Consider the following 25,121-nt stretch of genomic DNA (forward strand, 5'->3'; position numbering starts at 1 on the left):
TCAATAAAGGCTGGAGAGTATTTTAGAGGCCTGTAAATAATGACAAATAGGATGCGTGGAGCACCTTTCAACACAATCCCTAGATATTCAAAAGACAAGTACTGATCAAATGACACTTGTTTGCATTGATAGACCTCTTTAAATAAAGCAGCTACACCTCCACCTCTCCTAACAGTCCTGCAGACACTCATGAAAGTAAAGTTAGGAGGGGACATTTCGTTGAGAACTGTTGCACTCTAGCTGCCTTCTAGCCATTTTTTGTTTAAAAACATAAAATTCAAGTTGTTTGAAGAAATGATTTATTTTTCTAGTGAACAAATGTTTAAAAATGCTAACTTGGTGGCATTACTTTTTACAAATCATTTTCATTATAAACATTATTTATTTGTAAAGATCATAGATTAAAAAAAAACAAGATGCTAATCAGAGAAATTGGCAAGCATTAGATATACAAAGAATCTGATACCAGTCTGGATGCATTCTTTAGCTCACAAATCATTTGTTCTGACAAGTGGAATGCTACATGGTTACCCATGAAAAGGAAATTAGACAACACAAACTGTCTTTCCTGTATGTAGTTGTGGTTTGGACGCACTAAAAAAGATAAATGGTGCATTTAGCAGAATTTAGGAGAGAGCATCATTTCTGACATCTCTCATGTCTTCTTGGCTTGAATGTATTCCACAATCGCCTTCTTCAACTCACTGAAGTCAAAAGCTGTGTCATCTGGCCATAGCTGCAAATACAGCGGCAGATTTCTGAAACGCAAGTCAAAAGATTACTGAACATTTATCATACAAGTTACAATCTCTTAGATTCCAACGATGTGCAACATTCATGTGAAAAGTCATATTATGATAAGAGTAATAGTATCACTGGTGCTGTCAAATGATTAATCGTGATTATTCACATACAAAATAAAAGTTTTTGTCTACATGTGTGCTGTGTATATTTATTATGTACATATAAATACACACACATGCATGTATATATTTAATAAAAATGTTATGTTTATATATTACACATATTTTTATATAATATAATTAATATGAATATAAATATATACACATAAATACATGTAAATATTTTCAAAATATATGCTGTATGTGTGTATTTATATGTGCATAATTAATATTCACAGTACATGCACATATTACGTAAACAAAATTTTTATTTTGGATGCGATTAATCACAATTAATTATTTGACAGCACTAATTTTAATATTAGTTGTAAATCTTGATTTTTCTTATAGATTATTTTTATTTTGGTTGATATGAAGTACTACGGGCTTCTCTCCAGTGTGCTGATTCTTCCTCTCTACGATCAAGCCTCCACAAGACCTCAGACAGCAACATCTTAATATTCTTACAACCTAGTGAAATTCAACTCCACATGTACATTTAAGATGGACAGCGCAATGTATCAGACTAATCACAACAAACAAGTCTCACAAATTCACTATAATAACAGAATATCAGATACCTGGTGTCATTTGGAACAGAGATGAAGATCTCTCAGGGCTTCCTTCAACTGACCTCTTTCCAGAAATCAGAGCCCCCTATCAGCTAGTGCTTGTCCTTTTGCTGCTTCCAAAGTCACCATTCTTTTGTTTCCAAGATGTTTTTGTTTCCAGTCTAAAAGTTTGATAAAAACCATGTAAGTAATGGTACATGAAGTAAGTGCACACATCAAATGTGGCCTTAGTAAGCTAAAGAGAGGAAAACAGGCTTACTTCATCTCTTGAAAGTAGAACTGTTATTAATAGATACCCCTTGAAGACCCCAGGATAAAAATATTTAATAGTTAAATATATCTATAAGTCTGCTTTTCCAAAGATCTTAGTACCGGGCAATACTTCACAAACAAAAGCGGATATAATTAGTATGAACACACAATCTTGTTAAAGCAACAGTAAGATTGGAAAGAGAGATTACTTACATTTCTGTTTAATGAACACTTTCAACAAATTATTAATCGCTCTGAAAGGAAAGAAGAAGAACATAAAAACTATTTGACACATTTCACAAAACATGGTTTGCCAACAAAGTTAGGTACTAAATGAATGCACCTTGTGAAAATTCTAATTGCCTCTTTGGTGTCCCTCAGTTTCCAGTGGGCTTGTGCTTGAAGGACCCATAAAACTAAGTCCACATTTTCAAGAACCACATCAGAATCAGCTACATTTTGTTTTTCATCAGCATCAAGCAGCAGTCTCTCAGGGATGAAGTCCAAAGTGCTGGTGATGACCTCCTCACAGACCACAAGAGCATCACTGTAACGTTTCGCTTTTAATAAAGCAAATCCTGCTTCAAGGTAGACCACTGGGATTCTGGGAAAATAAGCACCTTCCCCTGTGTGTATCTGAAACACAGACATTCTGAATCAGCTATATTGCTTCATAAGCACAATTTCTGAATGGGATGCCTTTAAAATTGGAGATCTTTGCCTTCTGATTGCAGTGATGCCAACAGATCAAGATAGTACTCAACACCATCTGAAATCCTGATTGACACTATATATAGGCTATATAGTTTAGATGTTTAGTATACTGTAAAAAAAACAAAACAAAAAAAAAAGTTTTCTAGATCTGATTAGATTTCTTATTGATTCTGTATTAAAATTTGATATATGATTCTAGCATTTGTCCTTGTTGTCCTTGTTGTGGAATCACTTGCCTGCCATTGAACACACACGTGTGAGCCAAAGTGTGCAGAATCAGAGAGGGGGAAGGGACTCTGCTAATGAAGGTCATCTGTTCACCACCAAGCAGCGTAGCTAGAGAGACCAGTGAAGCACTAGATGAACTTTTATCAGACTGCAGTTGGACTTGCCTGTAAACAAAGCAAGAGAAAAGTATCGTTTAACAAAATGACACTACATAACATGCAGGAAATACATTCATTCGAAAATCATGAAAGAATGTGAAACATCTTTTACTGTTTGAAACAATCCTTCAGTGTCAGCTGTGCCTTGTTGTTATTTACTTGTTTACATCTACTTTGTTGAAACTAGGCATATGATATGGACCTTGGGAACTTACAAATTATTTGTTTATTGCTTTTATTTTAAAAAAAATCAGTCCAAGTGTGCACATCCAGTAGGCAAAAAGCTCAATGTGGGTGCTCCACCACACAAGAATTTGAACCAAAAAATCAAAATAGGTACACCACAGCTCCAGAGATAGAAAAATATTTATTTATGTTCTCACCACAGGTGAGAAATTTTGAGAAATTCAGCATTACATCACTTGGTCACCAATGGATCATTTGCAGTAAATTGGGAATGTGAGTCTCATAAAAGCATCCCTAAAATTCACAAGAAATTCAAACAACTTCTAAAGAGAAAAGCTCTGTGTTTGTAAGAAGCAAATCCATCATCAAGGCGGTTTAACTTTAAACCGTTGCTTTTGGCCAAAATACCAGTCCATAATCCATAATAACACTTAGTCCAGTCAAAAAGTTCATCCCCTGTTGTCCTTTCACATCAAAATCGACAAAAAATACATATTTGTTTAGAACTGCTTTGGACTGTTTTCTCTTATAAACGTTACTTGATTTGTGCATATTTCTATCCTGATTCAGATGAGACTTTTTCACTGGAGAAAGCAATATTATGGATATATTATTATGGATACTCGTATTTTAGGTGGAAGCAATAGTTTGAAGTTAAAAATGTCTTGATGAATTTGTTTATTACAAACATGCAGCCTTTCGCTTCACAAGACATTAACTGATGGACTGAAGCTATGTGAATTACTGTGATGTTTTTATCAGCTGTTTGAAGTCATTCTGATGGCACCCTATCACTGCAGTGGTGCAAATGATGTAATGCTGAATTTATTTAATTCTGCTCCGATGAAGAAACACATCTGCAACTTGGATGACCTGAATGAGCAAATTTAAAAAATAAATAAATGCATTTTTTACAATATGCAAACGCACTTTCAAACATGCTGTAAATCACAAGGTACACTGCAGAAAATTAAAAATCATTATTGAAAATAATCAATCAGTTGTGTACAGAATGACTTACTGAGTAAAGAAGATGCAAGGCCTCCACTTCTGCCTTTGGATTGCCAAACTGTCTGAACACCAGAGCACTTTGATAAAGTGCACTATGGCAAGCACAATCCACCTCCACAGCCATCCTATAAAAGTGGAGAACACAATGGGGCTGGACCTGCAGGGACATAAGTAACAGAGCCACTGAGAGCGCCTGGACTCAAGATAGAAACTGTTTGCTCAAATTCTGAATCAGTTAATCTAATCCAACAAACAAACTTATTTATATTTAACATATTTTGTCTGTTTAGGTCTATTTAGTTCAGGGTTCATTGAATGGGGGTTGTAGAGCAGAGCTTTTTACCAGTTTAGCAAAACTCTGGCCTGTAAGGGTGTGGATCTGTGCCAAGAGACTTCTGGGACTTGAGAGGCCTTTAGCCTCCTGAAAAATGTCAAGGGCCATCTTCAATTGTTCCACCCCTAAATCAGCAGAAGCATTTTAAGATTAATGTCAGTTCTACTATTTATTATGTTTTAAATGGCAAAGAAATGTTCTTGTGACATTAATATATAGACCTACATAATAATTTTTTTTTACATAAACAAAATATGATCAGAGTGTCTACATCTTAGTTCAGACATTTTGTACCTTGACGTATTACAGTGCAGATGTGCAAAAGATCCTTGAGGGCCATTGCTGTCATGGCAACCATAAGTGAGGAGTCTTCTTCCATGCTCAGAGCAAGGTTTCGGGTTTTTGTCTGTAGATTCACAGGTGCTGAACACTCTCTCTGTGAGGAGAATTACATTCTTAAAAACAACAGTATTTACATGAACAAATCATTCTTAGGTCACACTACTAGGCAGTTTCATGTTTACAACTGATGTGTTTAACTATAAAATACTGTTACATTATTGTCTGTTAGGGGTCAGTCCATCTCAAGTGGTCCAACAGAGGTTGATTTGCCATTTCAAAATGTACAAATTTTTTGAGAGATTACCTTTATGTTATGACATTCCAGAACCTCCAGTTTAATGGCTAACAACACATTTGGTTACACAGACATTTACGGAAACCTAAATAACTAATCTCATGATAGTCCTGACTTCTTTAAATTAAAAAACTGGTCTGGTCTCTAAAGCACATTTCAATGTACATGCACATGTAAACCATTTTGTACATTCTTTTTCTCTAATCTTAATCCAAATGTAATGATCAAGAGAGCTCATATGTTCACTTTTAGGGGTTTGACTTTATAATGGGAAGGTACCGAGTCTCAGTAATATTTTTTTTCAGGGGTATTTTAAATATTTTTCTAAGGGGGCAAAAAAATGCCATTAAAAAAATCCCCCTCACTTTCGGGTTGACTGGTGGGGACCTAAAAGGAGCCTACAGTTTCACAGATACAAGTCCTCTATGGCAGAGTTTGAGATCCTGCTTTTCACTAGTAGACATCTGGGGGAAAGCCTACATTATTTATAACAAGCGATAAAAACAGAGCAGTACTTTACAGTGATCATGTTTATATTTGACATGCAATAGCGTATGCTTATAAATGAGGTATAAAACAGTGTTTCTCAACCAGAGGGCTCTGGACCACTAGGGGGATTCAGCAAATGCCCAAAGGGATCCTAATGATTCTTAAAATTATATTTTATGGGAATTGTAAAAAATGAATACCTTATGATCAGTTTGCATCAGAAGAGTAAGAACTCTCTCTAACCGGCACTGCATGAGCCACAGCATCCACTGGACCAGCAGAAGCTTGTGGACATATGCCACATAGACTGAGGAGCCCAAAGTCTGTAGAACAGCCCACAGCTGAACAGGATCAGAACAGGAAACATGAGATCCAGCAGCCTCTAAAGATACAGAAAAACAGAAAGGCAGGGAAAACATAAAACACATATAAAATGCTGTATATATTAATAATTAAAAATAAGACATGATGTTATTTACCTCTTAATAAACTATGTGTGAGACTTTCCTCTATTTCACTTGCGTTGGAGAAGCTCAACGAGAATAAAAAAGTATTATATGAAACTGTAATTTCAAGTTCGAGTCGTTCAGTAGCTGCTGGTATTACTGTGTAAACACAATGTGGTTATGATCTTCTTATATACGTTGGATGTGGTTATGAGCTTCTAATATCACCTTACTTTCAGCCATCAAAAATACCTTGAATGTTCTGCAGCAGTTTACGGCTTTCCGCATCGCTTCAGAAGATCCTGATTTGGTTCAAGGCTTCGTTCATTTCGCTGAAACGGTATTTTTCACTGATCTATATATGTCTCTGTTATAGATCAGTGGTATTTCTGCGTGAAGTCAAATATGATGGTAAACGATATAATATTAATTTTGCAACAGTACGTTACCTTCCAAGTCAAAATGATGCTGTTATTCTCCTCACTCCATCTATCAGCTAAACAGGGAACGAAATACATGACAAAGTCTGGAAACAGAGGCAGTCAAATGGCACTGGCACCTAATATTTCATATCTACTACTGTATAAAGCCACAGCCCATTCTGAGTTCTGAATCAGTACCAAAGCCGCTCTCTGTCAGCAGAACCTTCCTCATCTGATTCGAACTTTCCCTCCTCCAAGTCTAAACAAATGATTAACGATACAGCGCCATCTGCTGTTTGGGACGCATTAGTCTAACATGAAAAACGTCAATGGAGACATAAAAAGATAGGAAATTGTTTATTAAAATATTGGACAAAACAGGGTGTAAAAAGTTGATTTCCTTAAAAAATTAAATTTTAATTAAATATCTCACCATGTTCAGTTTTAATGTGTTGTATGCAATCTGCATTTTCTCAAAAGTGTTTCTATGCTTATCACCCAGTGGGTCAACATCATCATGTATAAGAACATTCTAGCATTCACTTAAAATGAAGGCTACAGAATGTTTTAAAAATATTTTTCTCCATATATTCTCCATATAATACATAAGACAGAAAACTCTGCAGTGCTGAAAAAAGAACCATATTTTGCACGTCATCACACATATGACAAATGCTGATGCTACTAACATGACCTACTTAAAATTACTACTTAAAAACGATGTAAAAATACCAAACGATTTCTTTGTGTACATGTAGGCTATCATGGGTGTGACAAAATATGAGCACAATTACCTAAAATTATAAAATAAAAAATCTCACCAGAGCCTTCAACATTCTAGTGATAATCTTTCATTTCAAATTTCATAATTAACAGTATTATTATTCAGAATAAGACGAAGAATGAGACGTGCCATGTTGCATATGTAAATAAGTTACTTGCTTATTTCTGCGGATCTCCGTTATCTCTGCGGTCACATACGTATCGTACATATTATTATTAGGTAGTGCAAACTATATGTTGAATTTAAATGCCTTCCCTGGTCTGTCCAGTAATAGGGTCATCTAGGTCCATATGACTCGTTCGTTCCACATGACTCCGCAGTGCTTTCTGTCGCAGCATAAACTAAGACTGCACGCCACAGTCTCTCTCTTTCCCCAAGTCCTCCAGCGAGAGGAGCAGCGAGCGCAGCGCGAGGCCGGCCTAGACCTGGGAGCCAGTCGCCAAAATGGTACGATATTCACCGTGTCAGTTCACCTGGCTGCATTAAATAATACTAAAGTGCCATATTAAAACGTATTCGTACATTTAGGACGCATTTCTTCAGTCATTTATATAGCTAATTTTAGTTTATTCTGATGTCAATGACGTAATGACAACCTGCTAAGAAGATTTTCACATTTGTGTCAGCCTTCATCTTGAATTATACGCGAGACATTTAGCTAATTGATGTCTGTCTTTATTATAAAATGTTCAGGGAAGAGAATGGCGCATTCAAATAACGTTCCTTTTATTCTTTTTATTCGATGCGCGATGGAAATGGATAAGTCACGATTTCAGCAACTTCGTCTTGTAACAGTTATACTACGCAAAAATGTAAAGCACAGCTGCGTGCGATTCGATCTTTGTTTTTAAGTGAAAGTAAGCTGCGTTATTTTAGGGATATGGCCCAGCAAAGTGCACGCGCGCACGCTGGAATAACGTTACCCCGATATAAATAGCGCGTGTACGCCCACTGTTCTTCTCTATGCGCGTATTAAAGTTTCATGTGCGGAGAGCGAGCGAGCCATGATTATATAGGGATTGCTGGATGCAAATAGGGTTATTATAATGACGAGGCCGCTGTGTTTTTGTTTTTGAGGGGTGTAAAAACCCAACATTGTTATCAGGCTACACAGCTTGTCATTGGCTGCGTGTATCGCGGGGCAGCGCCTGTCTGAGGAGACTGCAGCACACAGCGGCTCCCCAGAAACTGCGAACTCATGGTACAGGCTGTGCTCTTAGAACGCGTTCATTAAACCAATATTTACCGTTTGTAAGCGTTATGCACAGTAAAATGCTAGTAAAATGTATTAACGCGTAAGAAGGTGAAGTTGCTTGACTAAATACAGTTAAAAACTGGAATTTTAAAATATATTAGCCTGTATTTTAAAAGAAATTGCAGGGAAACATGTAAAAAGAATGAACTGCCTTTTAATTTATGGGTGAAGAGACATTCCATGAATTCCATAATGAATTATCACGTTTGTTTGGATTTTATTTAGACTAATTTGTACCGGTATTATTATTATTTAAATATTGTAGTTATAATTTTAATATTTTAAATTATTCAGTTTATTGTTTTGTTGCAATATGTTATAGTTTCATGTAAAAATAGGGCCTGTGTTTCTATGCTCTTTGTTATTATTGGCCATGGTTAGATTATCATGTGGGCTTACATTGAAAAACATGTGGTTTTATTAGCATATTTTAATTTAAAAATGATTTAAATACCTCAAATAGATTGGTATATAAACATTATATTTTAATGACATATACAGTTCCAGTGTACAAATACAGTTACCAAAATGGCAATTCTTGTGATATCTACATTAAAGTTAAGCTGACAGTTTTTTTTTTTTGTACTGTGGATTTAATAAAACACACACATACACACACACACACACACAACATTTAGCTTCTATTGAGGAATCAAAGGCATGAACTTAGACTGTCACATCTGCCTTTCGTATGTTCCCATCGCTTAAACCACGAGCCCGAGGCATTCATTTGTTTTGACATCACATATTGTCCCCCACACACAAATACTCAATCATATTTACTCCACATTCAACATTTGAAAGTGAAAGTCGTGACATTTGCCAAGTATGGTAACCCATACTGGGAATTGGTGCTCTGCATTTAACCCATCCAAGTGCACACACACAGCAGTGAGAAGTGAACACACCGTGAACACACACCGGGAGCAGTGGGCAGCTATATATCCAGCGCCCAGGGAGCAACTGGGGGTTCAGTGCCTTGCTCAAGGGCACTTCAGCCATGGATACTGAGGGTGGAAGAGAGCGCTGTTCATTAACTCCCTCCCCCACCTACAACTACTGCCAGCACAGAGACTCGAACCTGCAACCTTCTGGTTACAAGTCCAATTCTCTAACCATTAGGCCACAGCTGCCCACGATAAACTTGTCTTTGTCCCTCAGGTGAACTTCACGGTAGACCAGATTCGGGAGATCATGGACAAAAAGTCCAACATCAGGAACATGTCTGTGATCGCCCATGTGGACCACGGCAAATCTACTCTCACTGATTCCTTGGTGTGCAAAGCTGGTATTATTGCTTCTGCACGTGCAGGAGAGACCAGATTTACTGACACCAGAAAAGACGAACAGGAGAGGTGTATCACCATTAAGTCAACGTAGGTATTCATGTTTAAAAAGTGTTAATTTAGCCACTCCTCTAGTGTTCAGCATCACATGATCCTTGAGAAATCATTCTAATACAGAGGGTAAAATAAGTATTGAACACATCACCATTTTTCTCTGTAAATATATTTCTAAAGGTGCTGTTGACATCCGCAGTGTCGGTGACAACCCAAGTAAAAAAAAAATAAAAAAGTGAAAGTGACGTGACATACAGCCAAGTATGGTAACCCACACTCGGAATTCGTGCTCTGCTTTTAACCCATCCAAAGTGCACACACACAGCAGTGAACACACACACACCGTGTGCACACACCCGGAGCAGTGGGCAGCCATTTATGCTGCGGCGCCCGGGGAGCAGGTGGGGGTTCAGTGCCTTGCTCAAGGGCACCTCAGTCGTGATATTGAGGGTGGAGAGAACACTGTACATTCACTCCCCCCACCTACAATTCCTGCCGGCCCGAGACTCGAACTCACAAACCTTGGATTGCAAGTCTGACTCTCTAACCATTAGGCCACGACTTCCCCTAATGTAATCCATACATACAAAGAAAGCAAAACAAATAAGTTCAGAAATTAAGTTGTGTGTAATAAAGTAGAATGACACAGAGAAAAAGTATTGGACATATGAAGAAAGGGAGGTGCAAAAAGGCATGGAAAGCCAAGACACCAGCTAAAATCTATCAGTAATTAGAAAGCAACCGTGCTCCTAGTCACTGGAAATTAATATTAGTTGGTTCAGTCCCAGCTGATGGCCTATAAAAAGGTGTCTCATGACCAACGTGTCACACAAGAAACATCTCATGATGGGTAAAAGCAAAGAGCTTTCTCGAGACCTTATTGTTGCAAAACATACTGATGGCATTGAAGGATTTCTAGAATTCTGAATGTTCCGGTGAGCACTGTTGGGCCCATTATCCAGATGTGGAAAGAACATAATTTCACCATAAACCGGCCACGACCAGGTGCTCCTCACAAGATTTCTGACAGAGGAGTGAAAAGAATGATCAGAATTATCGTGGCCTGTAACTCTCATTTGGTTTCAGAGAAAGAAAGTAAAGCTGCTAGAATGGCCCAGCCAATCACCTGACTTGAATCCAATAGAAAATCTATGGAAAGAACTACAGATTAGAGTTCATAGAAGAGGCCCACAGAACCTACAAGATTTGAAGACTGTTTGTGTGGAAGAATGGGCCAGAATCACACCTGAGCAATGCATGATGAGACTAGATTCTCTATACAGGAGGCATCTTGAAGCTGTCATTACCAACAAAGGCTTTTGTACGAAGTATTAAATTAATTTCAGTAAGCCTGTTCAATACTTTTTTCCCTGGGTCATTCCATTTTATTACACAGAACTTAATTTCTGAACTTATTTGAATTGTTTTCTTTATATATGGATTACTTGGGTTGTTACCGACAATTGGGGAAAATGTCATTTCAACAGTACATTTAGAAATATATTTACTGAGAAAAATGGTGATGTGTTTAATACTTATTTTACCCGCTGTATGCTTATCTGGTGCTGAAGAAACATTTATTATTATTATTATTATCAATGTTGCGATGCTTAACTTTTTGTGGATTTTTTCCCCCAGTATTCTGATGAATAGAAAGTTTAAAGGAATAGAGTTTATTAGAATTAATTTTTTTTTTATCTATGTAATATGTCCTCACAAAATATTAATTTCTTGAAAAAGAAAGAAATTAAAGAAATCTTTTTTACAGAAAGGAACGGGGCATGTTGTCACAATGGAACCCACCATTAAACAGTATATTATAGATTTTTTTTTCACAGTTAAGATTTAAAATGAACATACAAAACCATTAGCAGAGTCGACACACATTTGGGAACTGTTGATTTAAATTTTTTACAGTTATTGAGATATGGACTTTTTAACAACTGCTCCAGTGTTCACTTACTCTGGAAATACCAAAATGACATTTCTGAAACCCTCTATATATATGTATCCCTCACAGGGCCATCTCTCTATATTATGAGCTCAGTGAGAATGACTCAGCCTTCATTAAGCAGTGTAAGGATGGTTCTGGCTTCCTGATCAACCTGATCGACTCACCAGGACATGTTGACTTCTCGTCTGAGGTGACAGCAGCTCTGAGAGTTACAGATGGTGCCCTTGTAGTGGTAGACTGTGTATCAGGTAAGGCTAATTCATTTTAGATATCAAGTTCACACTTCTGTTTCTCTAATTAAGGCAGTCCTCTGAAATGCAATAAGAACATTCAACAACATTAAAGCATCCACCACACAAATGGTTTCATCATCTTTTTGACGTCTGACCAAAAATTGAGTTTAAATAGGCAAAATTTGAATTGTTCCACAGGTGTATGTGTGCAGACTGAAACCGTCTTGAGACAAGCAATTGCAGAGCGCATCAAGCCTGTCTTGATGATGAACAAGATGGATCGTGCCCTCCTTGAGTTGCAGCTAGAACCGGATGAGCTTTTCCAAACCTTCCAGAGGATTGTGGAGAATGTTAATGTCATCATCTCAACCTACGGAGAAGGAGAACATGGACCAATGGGAAACATTATGGTAAGTAGCAGTTGAGACTGATAAGTCAACTTTACGAGTAAAACGTTTGCTTTTATCTACATGTTGCTTACTGATTTGGGGGTTACCTTAGGTGGATCCTGTGGTTGGGACTGTGGGATTTGGATCAGGCCTCCATGGCTGGGCTTTTACTCTGAAGCAGTTTGCTGAGATGTATGTAGCTAAGTTTGCTGCCAAGGGTGATAAGAAAAAAGCAGACCTTCCTCCAGCAGAACGGGCTAAGAAAGTGGAGGAGATGATGAAAAAGCTTTGGGGAGATAAGTAAGTGTCTTCCTTGTTATAAAGGAGACACCAGATCACTGGAGTGATTTCCAGTATAAATTGTGTGTATAAAATATTCTTGAACTCAGAGCAATCTTTTTCAGGTACTTTGATCCTGCCTGTGGAAAATTCAGCAAATCAGCAACCAATGCAGATGGAAAGAAGCTTCCTCGTACCTTCTGCCAGCTTGTCTTGGATCCAATCTTTAAGGTTTGAGTTTAAATGTGTTTAAACGCACTCATCTCTCACTACTACGACTCACTTACAATCCCTCTCTCATTTGAACCCTTTCCACAGGTTTTTGATGCCATTATGAATTTCAAAAAAGAAGAGACCCAGAAACTGATTGAGAAGCTTGAAGTAAAGCTTGATGCAGAAGACAAAGATAAAGAAGGAAAACCTCTTCTTAAGGTATAACTAAAGAACTAAACTTTTGTGAATCTGCACCCTAATTCTACTGTTGTCATTGTTGACATGGTTGTTTCGATGCTTCCAGGCTGTGATGCGCCGCTGGTTGCCTGCAGGTGACGCTTTGCTCCAGATGATCACCATCCATCTTCCTTCTCCTGTCACTGCCCAAAGGTACCGCTGTGAACTGCTTTACGAGGGTCCTGGAGATGATGAGGCCGCCATGGGTGAGTCACAACATTGCGAGGTGTTTGATACTTTTCAGGGAGATCCCTTTTTGCCAGCTGTTTCACGTTCCACCTTTGACTTTCCAGGTGTAAAGAACTGTGATCCTAAAGCTCCTCTCATGATGTACATCTCCAAGATGGTGCCAACCACCGACAAGGGTAGATTCTATGCCTTTGGTCGTGTCTTCTCTGGTGTCGTTTCTACAGGGCAGAAGGTGCGCATCATGGGCCCAAACTTCACACCAGGAAAGAAGGAGGACTTATACTTGAAGCCAATCCAAAGGTTTTTCTGCTGTCATTTACATATTCATACTCAACAAATCATCCTTAACTGATTTGCTGATCATTACCCCTATTAACATGTTGTCATGCTATGCCCTCCTCAGAACTATCTTGATGATGGGTCGCTACGTAGAACCCATTGAAGATGTGCCATGTGGGAACATTGTTGGTTTGGTTGGGGTCGATCAGTTCCTGGTGAAGACTGGCACCATTACCACTTTTGAAAATGCTCACAACATGCGTGTTATGAAGTTCAGCGTTAGTCCTGTGGTAAGAGTTGCTGTGGAGGCCAAGAACCCAGCTGATCTGCCAAAGCTGGTGGAGGGCCTTAAACGTCTGGCCAAGTCAGATCCCATGGTTCAGGTGAATGTCTTAGCAAGGTAATAAGATGGTATAAACTAAATTCAGTCTTTACAAAAACAAACACTAGTTTCTTCTCCTAGTGTATCATTGAAGAGTCTGGTGAGCACATTGTGGCAGGTGCTGGAGAGCTTCATCTGGAGATTTGCCTAAAAGACCTTGAGGAAGATCATGCCTGCATCCCTTTGAAGGTAGTGCTTGGGTGATAATACTGACGAGGTTACAGACATTTTTAAAAATTTTCCACTAACAACTTGAGGCCATTTTTTGCAGAAATCAGACCCAGTTGTGTCATATCGTGAAACCGTCAGCGATGAATCAGACCAGGTTTGCTTGTCCAAGTCTCCCAACAAGCACAATCGTCTGTACATGAAATCTCGTCCCTTCCCAGATGGCCTGGCCGAGGACATCGATAAGGGTGACGTGACTGCTCGCCAGGAGCTCAAACAGAGAGCTCGCTACCTGGCTGAGAAATATGAGTGGGAGGTCGCTGAGGCCCGTAAGATTTGGTGCTTTGGACCAGATGGCACAGGGCCCAACATCCTTGTGGATATCACAAAGGGAGTTCAGTATCTGAATGAGATAAAAGACAGCGTGGTGGCTGGTTTTCAGTGGGCAACCAAAGAAGTGAGTAAAGACAGGTTAAGGATTTATGCTTCATCTTTCCTACACAGTAATGAGATACGATTTTGTGTTACTTTACCAGGGTGCACTCTGTGAAGAGAATATGCGGGCAGTCCGATTTGACATTCATGATGTCACTCTTCATGCTGATGCCATTCATAGAGGTGGGGGTCAGATCATTCCCACAGCCCGCAGAGTTCTGTATGCCTCTGTGCTCACTGCACAGCCAAGACTCATGGAGCCCATTTACCTGGTCGAGATTCAGGTACATGTAATGGATTGCTGGAACAGAAAAATGAGTGTAATCTTGATGATGTTAATATATTTCCTTCTCTCCTTTCAGTGCCCAGAGCAGGTGGTTGGTGGCATCTATGGTGTGCTGAACAGAAAAAGAGGCCATGTGTTTGAGGAGTCTCAAGTGGCTGGGACACCTATATTTGTTGTGAAGGCATACCTACCTGTAAATGAATCATTTGGTGAGTTAATATTCCAGATTTTTATCATTTTTATACTGAAAAATTGCAGTTAAATAAATTGTGATTTCAAATGTTATACATTTAATATATTGTGCATGTTCATTTAGAAATACAAGTCCTTGCTGTGGGCTTTGGCATCTATAATTTGCTTGTGTTTATTTCTACACAGGTTTCACAGCAGACCTGAGGTCTAACACTGGTGGACAGGCCTTCCCTCAGTGTGTGTTTAACCACTGGCAGATTTTGCCAGGTGATCCATACGATGTAAACAGCAAACCTAGCCAAATTGTGGCTGAGACCCGTAAACGCAAAGGTCTGAAGGAGGGCATACCAGCACTGGACAACTACCTGGACAAATTATAAATTTCTCTGGATTTTACATGGTGATTGAAGCTATTAATCTTACAATGTTAACATGATGACTCTGAAGTGTATTGCATTACGTTTACACAGAAAATCAACAGAGCTTAATTAAAATATTCAAAGCTGCACAATCTGGCAGCAAATAAAATTTGAGCATGTTAAACCTGTGTGGATGTGTCCATACATAAAGTAAAGACAACACAACACAGCAATCTGGACTTAATAATTCAACTTTAAAAATATATTTTTCCAGATGGATAGGACTAATCACTGTGTAATGTGTATTGGCTTACAAGTCTTAGGATGTATATGTATCAACATGAACAGTGTCCTCCTTTTGGCAAAGAATTCAAGTTTCTCAACAACATTACCTGTGCCATATCAATGGAGAGCTATGCCAATTCAAAACCTCAACCCTGACTGGGAGGGACAATAAAAGCACTGTATCAACATTTACAGCACATCTTTTTTGTTGTTGTTTGTTAACTGACCAAGAACCATGAAATTACACAAATTAACAACGGTCATATTACAATTTTTGAGGTGAACATGTTAATTGTTAAACCTTTCATATAAAATTACATATTGTAAATAAGTTTACCACGTCAACAAAAGGGAATCTGATGGCTCGTGAGCAAATAACCACCAAAAAAAAATCTGCTTATGCATTCTGCCTTGATATCAGACAAGTAAACATTTAACATTATACAACATACAGTTTTTTATTGCTGCAACTGAATTCTTGTAACAAAAAAAATAATTGCACTGCTGATATCGAAGAAACAACATAAACCGAGCTGCCGCTGAAAACCTGCTGCCGTTTCAACTGCAGAACCGCCAATGCAAAACACACAATGTCGACAATATTAGATTCGTCTGAGCTTTCTAGTCCACTCATTTATGCCGTTTGTTTCGTTCTGCTCCTCCACTCAAATAGCTAAGGGATGAGAATCATTGTGTTTCCCCAATTCAAAGGGAGAACAGCTTGATTCAAGTTCACTTTTTAAAACAGCACTTGCTGACCCAGCCACAATATTTAGAGATCTTCATAGTAGTCCTTCTGGGTCCTTGTCGAAACATGATTCTTGAGGTCCATAGTTAAAGTAGAAAATATTTTTCACTTAGCCATCTTGACTTGAGTGTAGCTGTTTTGGTGACTGGCCAATAAAGATGTGCCAGGATTCAGTCTAGTGAAATAATGTCTGATAGGCCTGAAGATCCTCCCGTAATGACACCCGTCTCGTGACTCGAGCTGCTGCTATGAGTTGCCGTCTCGTACGGAGCTGATGAGGAAACCAGGCCGCTGCTGGTGGTGGCACTCTGAAGGCTGCTGGAGAGGTTGTCTAAAAATATAGGGCCTCTATAATGCTGCTGAAGAAACAAAGAAAACTACTGGTAAACAGCTGTGCAGGCTATTAAAATATGTAACATACATGCAATCTCAATATTTCTTTGAGAGAATAATTCTATGAAAGAATATACCTGTGGATCCCCTTGAATCAGAGAAAATAAATCAAGACCTTTGGGAAAGACACAAACATGAGTTTTTATGTTAAATCTTGATCACGAAGGAAAACATACTTGATTGGATGGCAGACTAGATAAGTACATACTCTGCATATCTGTGGGAATAGTGGATAAGGTAGAATGGTGGAATGGAACAGAGTAGTCCGTTATTGAGGAGGTCAGGTATGAGGTGTCTAGAGCCTGGACATTTGGCACCCGAACCGTTGATGGCTGATAAGTCAGGACCCTAAAAGAGGACATAAGAAAACGTGAAAACCAATAAACAAACCAACATTGAGAAATGGAGGTTCCACTGCAGTCAACATTCATTCTGGATCATTTTATCCAATGTATCTATAGTAGCGATACTAAAGCTTACAGGGCGCCAACATCCATTCACCTATAACTTTCCATGCCTAATGATTTAAAAATAAATAAATATCATTAATTCAAGCAAATAAGACATTTTGCAACAGCATTTTCTTAATTTTCTTAAAAGCTTTTATGAATTTGACTATGACTTTTTCAAGTCTGGATATTGCATTTTTAGTATTTCCTAATATTTCAGGTTTTCCCATCACCATGAATAAGTTGACTATTGTAGTTCAGGGTTCTTTCAAAATATGCTCATGAAAGGGCAAGGCTTAAAGAAGAGGTACAAAGAAATGTCTGGTCTGATTTTTAGAGAATTAATAAACACAAACCCTGTGTTGTGCATCTCCTCAGCCTTCGACATGTAGACACAGCGCTTTTTCAGAGGAGGATCCTCTTCATCATCAGATGAGCTCTCTAGTGTGAGGTCGATTACGTCTCCTTTTTTTGTGCTGCTGGTTTCTGGGGGTGGCACCACTGCACTGTGCCGCACTGGGACAGCGCCTGAGAGGTCATGAATCACTTTAAAACTGCATCAAATCCTAAACACAATCAGTTAGAACCCAGCACACAGAGAAAGGGAAATTAACCTTACAATCAATTTTTGGGATACATGAAGATGACACTTTCAACGTCTCCTTCTTTGGTCTCATTGGACACCATGTTCCATCCTCTTGAAACTTGATTTCATCAACATCTGTGCAGTCATTGAGTATTTCCATGAAGAGCCTGACAAGTAGAAAGTGCCTAGTTCACTCAATGCAAATGACTCTCTCAATAAATGCAAAACAATTTAATGTGGTTAAAGTGGTTAGTGTTTAGTTATAGTGAAAGTATTCTCACCCATCAATAATCAGACTCTCATAAGTGGCTTTTTTGTCACAGACGGGACAGATCCAGGTGGGCTTCTTCTCATTCATTTGCAGGTATAGAGCAGCATCAAAACACTGCAGGTGAGAACAGGTGACAGCTCGGCAGGGTACCGTAAGACGCATCTTGCCAAGCTATATGAAAAGAGGATTTTTTTGGGGGGGGGGGTCAAACAAAACTATATTTTACCATATTCCATCAGCACATTAAACAAAAACTAAAAACTGTTATTTAAACTGACTCTCATGAGTCAGCTGTAACTTACTGGACACATGAGTGAGACTCGTAAACTAGTTGTGGCGATTTCACTGTCAGGGTCTGCCGTGAGTTTTTCTTTAACTGGTACAATAGTGAAGAGAGGGTGGATTTAGTAAATGACAACAAATTAAGATCAGAGAACTGTCAATCGATCATATTCATATTTACAATTAAGATTTCATGCCACGGGTATCTTTTTTTCCTCCTTTATCAAAGAGGGAAGTGTTGCCTTACTTAAAGCTCTGGAATGGTCAGGGTTTCTGATCCCCTTCATTCTTAATCTCTGGAGCAGCAGTGGAGAGGTCAGCTGCCGCACCAAGTAAACTGACATGGAGTATGTCTGAAGAAAACAAGAAGGAAGTACATACAAATGCGTAGTATATAGAAAAGGCTAAAGCAATGTTGAAATCTGAATGGATGGTTTAACAATGATCTAAACAGGTTTAACGGGACTTCACATACCTTTCCTATTTCAGGTGCCCAGGTGACTACTATCTGATTGGGCACAGCGGATGACAACCTGACCAGCGACGTGATGTTCAGCGGTCTGCCAGGTCTTTTTTGCTCCACACCATTCTTAGGAGGCGGTGCATAGCCCTGTGTGATGTCCCATATCAGATCAGCAATTATATACATACAGCAATTATACGAAGGTTTGGGGTCAGTTTTTTTTTTAAGAAGTAAATATAATTATTTAGCATTCAACTGATCAAAAGTGACAGTAACGACTTTTAAGTTGTTACAAAAGATTTTTATTTCAAATAAATGCAGTTCTTCTATAGGTCATAATATCTCAAAAAAAGGTTTTAGTCTTTTTTTTTTTTTTTTAAATTAACAACAGCCATTAAACCTTTGTTTGAACAAATGTACAATTCAACATTTAAAATAAGAGCTCTATGCTCTGATGAACAAAAGAGAACCCCGCAAAAAAACTCTAATCAGAGTATGGACCTAAATTAGCCTAATTATATAGGATTGTGTTGTTCTGACAAGTTATATATATTTTTATAAGAACTATGTGGGTTGGAAAAAACATTAAACGTGGGCTTAATGAAGGTTAATTACAACAGGACTACATACAGGGGGGGGGGGGAGGTTCTTATTGATTTTGTTTGATGGGGTGTTTGGATAATTGTCCTCTTGTGGACAGCTGGTCTCTGCTAGACAAAACCTAGAATCGAAACATAAAACATAACCTTTAGAGTCTAAAATTGGGATTATGGTGACAACATCTCTGTACACGCAGCTGAACCGGATACACAAATGACAGTATTGTAAAAGCAACACACTGAGTTGGCTCTTACCGCAGTTGAATTTGAACCATGTAGTCCCTTCTTCCACCTGGAAGAAAGTCCCTATGCAAAAGTGTAACAAAAACAAAGAACCAAATCAGACAAGGATAAAGAGACAAGTTACATTATCTAAGTCACATTTAAGTCATTTAGTTCTTACCGTGAAATGCAAACTTCTCTCACTTGTTGTGGAGTCAAAGCAAATATGAAGTACTTTTCATGATGAAACCTCTGACCAGCATGGGTCCCTTTAAAACACAAATCAGTCAAAAGGGGTGTATAGGTTTAAACTGGAGACACATGCAAACAGGAAATTATGTACAACCCAGCTGTTGGAGTGACGACTGGTTCACATACACTATCGATCAAAAGTTTGAGATCGATTTTTAAATGTTTTTTTTGAAAGAAGTCTCTTAATCTCACCAAGGCTGTACTGAACAAAAACACCATAAAAATAGCTATGATGTGAAATATTATTACAACTTTTTTCTATTTTAATATATTTTAAAATGCGGCAAAGCCAAATTTTCAGCCGCCATTACTCTAGTCTTTAATGTCACATGATCCTTTGGAAATCATTCTGATATGCTGATCTGGTGCACAAGAAACATTTCTTATTATTCTCAATGTTGAAAAGAGCTGTGCTGCTTAATATTTTTGCATACAACACGAAGCTTTTATTTTCAGGAATCTTTTTGAAGAATAGCATTTATTTTAAAACGCAAACTTTCATAACATTCTAAATGTCTTCACTGAGACTTTTGATCATTTAATGCAGCCTTGCTGAATAAAAATATTAATTTCTTTAAAAAAAAAAAAAAAAAAAATTTAATAAAAGCTTCAACCTCCTTTTAAAACTCTAATCATTTTTTTTTTCTATTTCACCGAGCACGGAACAATCCAAACATATCTTATAAAATTACCTAAGCTTGACGGTTTGATCAACACATCCAGCACATCGTAAAACGGTAGGGACTTCATCTGCACGTCCGGGTGGACGGGGGCCATAAGTGGCGTGGCCTGCTGCATATTCATCATGGGCTTTGATTCATGAAACACAGGTGAATCGCAGCTCACCAGGTGCTGCTGCTGGAGGTCTGAATGGCTGGTTTGCAGAGGAAGATCTGAGCTCACAACTGTGCCACCGCTGTCTATTTGAAAATAGGATTTAATGCTTGACTTCAGAGCCACCAAATCCTGAAGACCATCAAATGTCCGCGGGTATCTTTGACGATACAGTTCCTTTATTTTTATCTGCACAGCAGGGCTACAACCACTCCTGAGTAAATGCAAAGCCCTCAGTAAAAGTTCATGCTTTCGACCGCTCTTGTTCCTTCCAGCAAAACCTAACAGTACCTGGAGCTCTGAGACACGGAAACCTGATACCATATTCTGAAAAAAACAAAAACAAATCCAGACAAGCAATAAACACTTTGAGATACCAAACATGAAATACAAATGAACATTTTTGTAACACAAGTTAGTAAGAGAAACCACCCTCTATGCCATGCTGACAAGCTTTACATCTATTATAAGAATTTCCAAAAACATAAAAATCTGTGCATTAATAATCAACATGGCATACACTGGTGGATTATGGTTAAAACAGATTTTTAAATAACCAAAAGGTGTCATTTGAAAGCAGCTTAATTAAAAAAATAATTATGCGTGAAGTGAGGTGACAACCCACCCAAATACACCCATTCCAGAAACCCCAGAGAAATAAGAAAATCTCAACTGACCCTTCATTACACGGTCCATGCTTGATTGTTCTTACGTGTTAATCCTTTTTTCTTTAAAAATCCTTAACAAATGACCGAAATGCATCTAAAATGTTGAGAATAATTCCAAAACCAATTAGATAAACATCAAGAGAATGACAAAGGACAACACACAGATGTTCACTTAGATCTAGAGAGAAAGCAGGATGTTTCCGAACAGTTTACAAGACAACATGAAGCAGTCATTCAACGGCAAGTATAAGAGCTCACAAAGCAGCTGTCTAACACACAGGCTACTTGTTACTGATTGAATAGTTGCTGATGCTTAACTGAAATGCATTCAATTAGACTTTAGAAAGATGATCTATGCACTAAGTTAGTCAAAGCAGTTATCTTGAGACTAATGTGAGGAAGAAAACGCTCAGTGACAAGGAACAATTCGTCGTGTTTGCAGGAGACCCACTTGCTGGCTTGTAAACAACATTTTTAAGGTGTCCCCCTCTCATGTTTACTTGCCATTTTAGTATTAAACGTTGACTTGTATTTACACTCACATACACACTTCGGACACACTGGTCTATATATCGTTTATCCTTGCAGACACAAATCAAAACATCTGTGGGTAACGTACATATAGACACTGTCCGTCGCTGTCGGACGCTAGCTAACAAAAGACCAGCCAAAACATTTCGAGCATTGAAGAAATTGAAACGTAAAAACTTTTTACCTGCAGCGAACAGTCGTCAGTTCAGTTAGGCATTATAATAAAGCGCTTTCATGCAGTAAGAGATGGTGATAAAAGCAGTGACATTTTGCGGCTGATCTTTAATGTTTGTGTAGCAGATCGTGAGCTAAAAGAGGAGATGGTTGGTGGCTAACAGGCTAAACACAATCCGTCTAACGGAGTCATGGGACGTTTCAGTATTAACTATATAAAAAACAAAAACTAACCCATGGGTAGCAAACCGACAGGTAACATGGAGTAAAAAACGGTAGCTGCAAAATGTTTTTTAAAATGTGAGAGACGCAAAGAAGTAACGTTAGCCAGCTATCATTGCACTTTCGCCTACCCGTAACTCCTCAATATCCGCCATTTTCTGGCTGCGCTCATCCTGGCCAGTCCGCAGATGTCGGGTCACGTGACACCGCCCGGGTTAAAGGGGTCGTAGCCACTGATCTATAATATAGAATATCATATATAGATCAGTGGTCGTAGCACACATTTTTGCATTTTAATTTTTGAAGCCGAGGTCCACTTATAATGTTAATAAAGTTTTTTCTTCGTCAAAATAGCCATATTTAGTTTTCTATCACCATTTCCCACGCTTTCATTGACCCATGGAATTAAACGTTTACTTGGTCTACTGCGCCTTTAAGAAGATATACTGTAAATTCATGGACTAGAATTCCAGTGATAACCTCAGTATTTTTGCACCAAGGTAAACTAAATTAAGTGCAGCGGCTGCACATTAGTTGTTTATGCCATTGGTTCTTAACCAGGGAGTTGGGGCTCACTTGAGGCCTCAGAAAATTTCTAAGGGATTCCTTAAGATGACTTCAAATGATTTCAAATAATAATAATATTAATAAAATAATAAAAATATTTAAAAGACAAAACAAGTAAAAAAAAAAAAAAAAAAAAAAAAAAAATCTAAATATTCACCCTTGCAACAACTGTTTTTTTTTTTTTTTTTTTTTTTTTTGAAGAACCAAGGTTCCTAAAAAATGGATATATGAGGTAACCTAATAATACAAGTCTAATAAGTGTCTAGACTCGGAAAAGTCATGAAAATTAACAAAATCTATATTTTTATGATATAAATATTCTATACATTTATTTAAGATCTATACAAGATCTAAAAAATTTATCTGGTAGAAATTGAGAGTAAAAATATTTGTAATCATTATTGAGTAAATCACAAACTGGAATAGTCATAAGGGCCTTGGAATATTGTTGTGGACAGTGTGTGTGTTTGTGTGTGTGTGTGTGTGTGTGTGTGTGTTTGGGGGGGGGGGGGGTCGGACAACAAAATGCTATTTATGTGTAATATCATTCACAAAGAATGATAAGAAAAGACATTTGGTCTAACAGACAGGTCTGTCTCACATGCCAGATTAAAAGTGTTTTCTAACCATCTTCATTGCTATTCTTCATCACAGTCTTGATACAAAGAAGAGTATCTGAAAAGAAATGAGAACCCAAATGTTCTGCACATTTTCGAGATAAAGTTTGGTTGATTTACTTGCATATGCCAGTGTTACAAGTCTCTACTCTTTACACAGATTAGGATTAAAAAGATGATTTAATTTTGAAACACAAAGAAAGCAAGTGATTATAATAATTACTGGAAGATTCCGATCTGATATTATTCTGATTTTTATACTATTTTCCAACTCAGAGTTCACAAGAATTTCAGATCCTGAGAGAACTATAGAACATGAAATGCTAATTTTCTGAAGGACAGTTGCAGCTGCTGTCCAGCAGGTGGAGCTCAGGGCAAATATATGGCAACCAGGTTCTGATTATCATAGAGGTTTTCTTGTTCTTTGTTCCTCATCAGTCCTCTGTTTTCCTCTAATGCTTAACTTTGGATTCTGGTAGTAGAGCTGGTCCTGGATCAGCATAAGAAAATACCTTATTCATGGAGTAAGCTATAAACTGGTGGTTAGTCTACATAACTTGCCTTTAAAAAGATGTTAGTGATATGTATGAGATGAAAGAGATTACTGCCATGTTTGCATTTGTTTCAGAATTGTTGTATTCCATGTTTATGTCCAAAGAAAATAATATATATTATCAATATATATATATATATAATATATATATATATATATATATATATATATATATATATATATATATATATATATATATATATATATATATTTAGCGTCTGTTAAATGACTAAATGTAAATATATATATGAGAAATAGCTTAAATTGCCATGCATGGCTGAAATGGGTTGTTAACTTATAATAATAAAAAAGGTCAAACCATTTGCAGATCATTTTACAGTCTTGTTTATATTAGTGTGGTGACCTCACAGTTCCAACTTTCAAACGTTTACTAATTGTATACCTGTGGGCTAACCTCAGTATCATTGCTCAAGAGATTAATCTTACATATTTACATGTCTTTTCCCCATGGTTAGTTCAACTGCCACATCATTGAAAACTATGTCTGGCCAGGTTCCCAGAGAAGTTTGTAGAAGTTAGCATGTATTTATGTACCGAAAACATGTTGCTTAGTACAGTTTGACCCATAAATAGACATGATGCATAACATAGATGTACTTTACAAAATTATTTTCCCTTTAATGACATACACAATGTAAATCAAAACTTGAATGTAACATAAATATGTTATAAAATAACACCAGATATGACACATGTACACAATATCAGATGACATCAGTTAACGCTAGCGTGAATTTTCAACCTCAGTGAATTGCTTGTGGAGGCAAATAATCCTCAGCGTCACATTTGTTAATTTCATGAAACATTGGCATGAACAACCATTTTTTAAAAAGTAAATCACTCATGATTTATGGATACTTTTGACTGCTTTGTGCTGTTTGACAAATACAAGGTTAGCCTATATATTTGTGACTGAAGAGGTTGAAGTGTGTTGAAGTGCATGACCTAGGTAAAGCGCCCATGGCATCTAATTACCCAGCCTTCCCCACTTGAGCAACCTGCCATAAGAAAACACTCACTCATACAGACACATAAAGACCTGCCATAGGAAAACACACA

The 25,121-nt window shown here is 37.7% G+C and overlaps 2 protein-coding genes and 1 pseudogene across 3 annotated transcripts; 1 reads left to right on the top strand and 2 right to left on the bottom strand.

Annotated features, from left to right (window-relative positions):
• Window positions 1-1,260: 1,260 nt before the first annotated feature.
• Window positions 1,261-6,104, bottom strand: LOC109055029 (annotated as a pseudogene).
• Window positions 6,105-7,427: 1,323 nt separating this feature from the next.
• Window positions 7,428-15,798, top strand: LOC109045824 (elongation factor 2). The gene is made up of 15 exons (XM_042724498.1): window positions 7,428-7,582; window positions 9,552-9,766; window positions 11,751-11,932; window positions 12,116-12,327; window positions 12,419-12,606; window positions 12,711-12,816; window positions 12,904-13,017; window positions 13,103-13,241; window positions 13,329-13,524; window positions 13,628-13,886; window positions 13,967-14,074; window positions 14,157-14,510; window positions 14,590-14,772; window positions 14,851-14,983; window positions 15,153-15,798. Exons 1-15 carry the CDS (start codon window positions 7,580-7,582, stop codon window positions 15,344-15,346), a joined length of 2,586 nt encoding a protein of 861 aa, XP_042580432.1. The 5' UTR covers window positions 7,428-7,579; the 3' UTR covers window positions 15,347-15,798.
• Window positions 15,799-16,310: 512 nt separating this feature from the next.
• Window positions 16,311-22,501, bottom strand: LOC109045822 (E3 SUMO-protein ligase PIAS2-like). 2 transcript variants are annotated; one of them, XM_042724500.1, is made up of 14 exons: window positions 22,436-22,501; window positions 20,568-21,036; window positions 19,805-19,892; window positions 19,657-19,707; window positions 19,433-19,523; window positions 18,815-18,949; window positions 18,587-18,692; window positions 18,360-18,433; window positions 18,068-18,228; window positions 17,820-17,953; window positions 17,557-17,728; window positions 16,960-17,099; window positions 16,829-16,866; window positions 16,311-16,714 (listed from the first exon to the last, which is right to left on the bottom strand). In XM_042724500.1, exons 1-14 carry the CDS (start codon window positions 22,457-22,459, stop codon window positions 16,529-16,531), a joined length of 1,869 nt encoding a protein of 622 aa, XP_042580434.1. In that variant the 5' UTR covers window positions 22,460-22,501; the 3' UTR covers window positions 16,311-16,528. The 2 variants fall into 2 exon arrangements, with proteins under 2 accessions (XP_042580434.1, XP_042580433.1); XM_042724499.1 differs by having other exon boundaries at window positions 16,311-16,717; window positions 22,436-22,499.
• Window positions 22,502-25,121: the final 2,620 nt, after the last annotated feature.

The sequence above is a fragment of the Cyprinus carpio genome, chromosome B5 (genome assembly GCF_018340385.1).
Source record: "Cyprinus carpio isolate SPL01 chromosome B5, ASM1834038v1, whole genome shotgun sequence".
NCBI classification, from domain to species: Eukaryota; Metazoa; Chordata; class Actinopteri; order Cypriniformes; family Cyprinidae; genus Cyprinus; species Cyprinus carpio.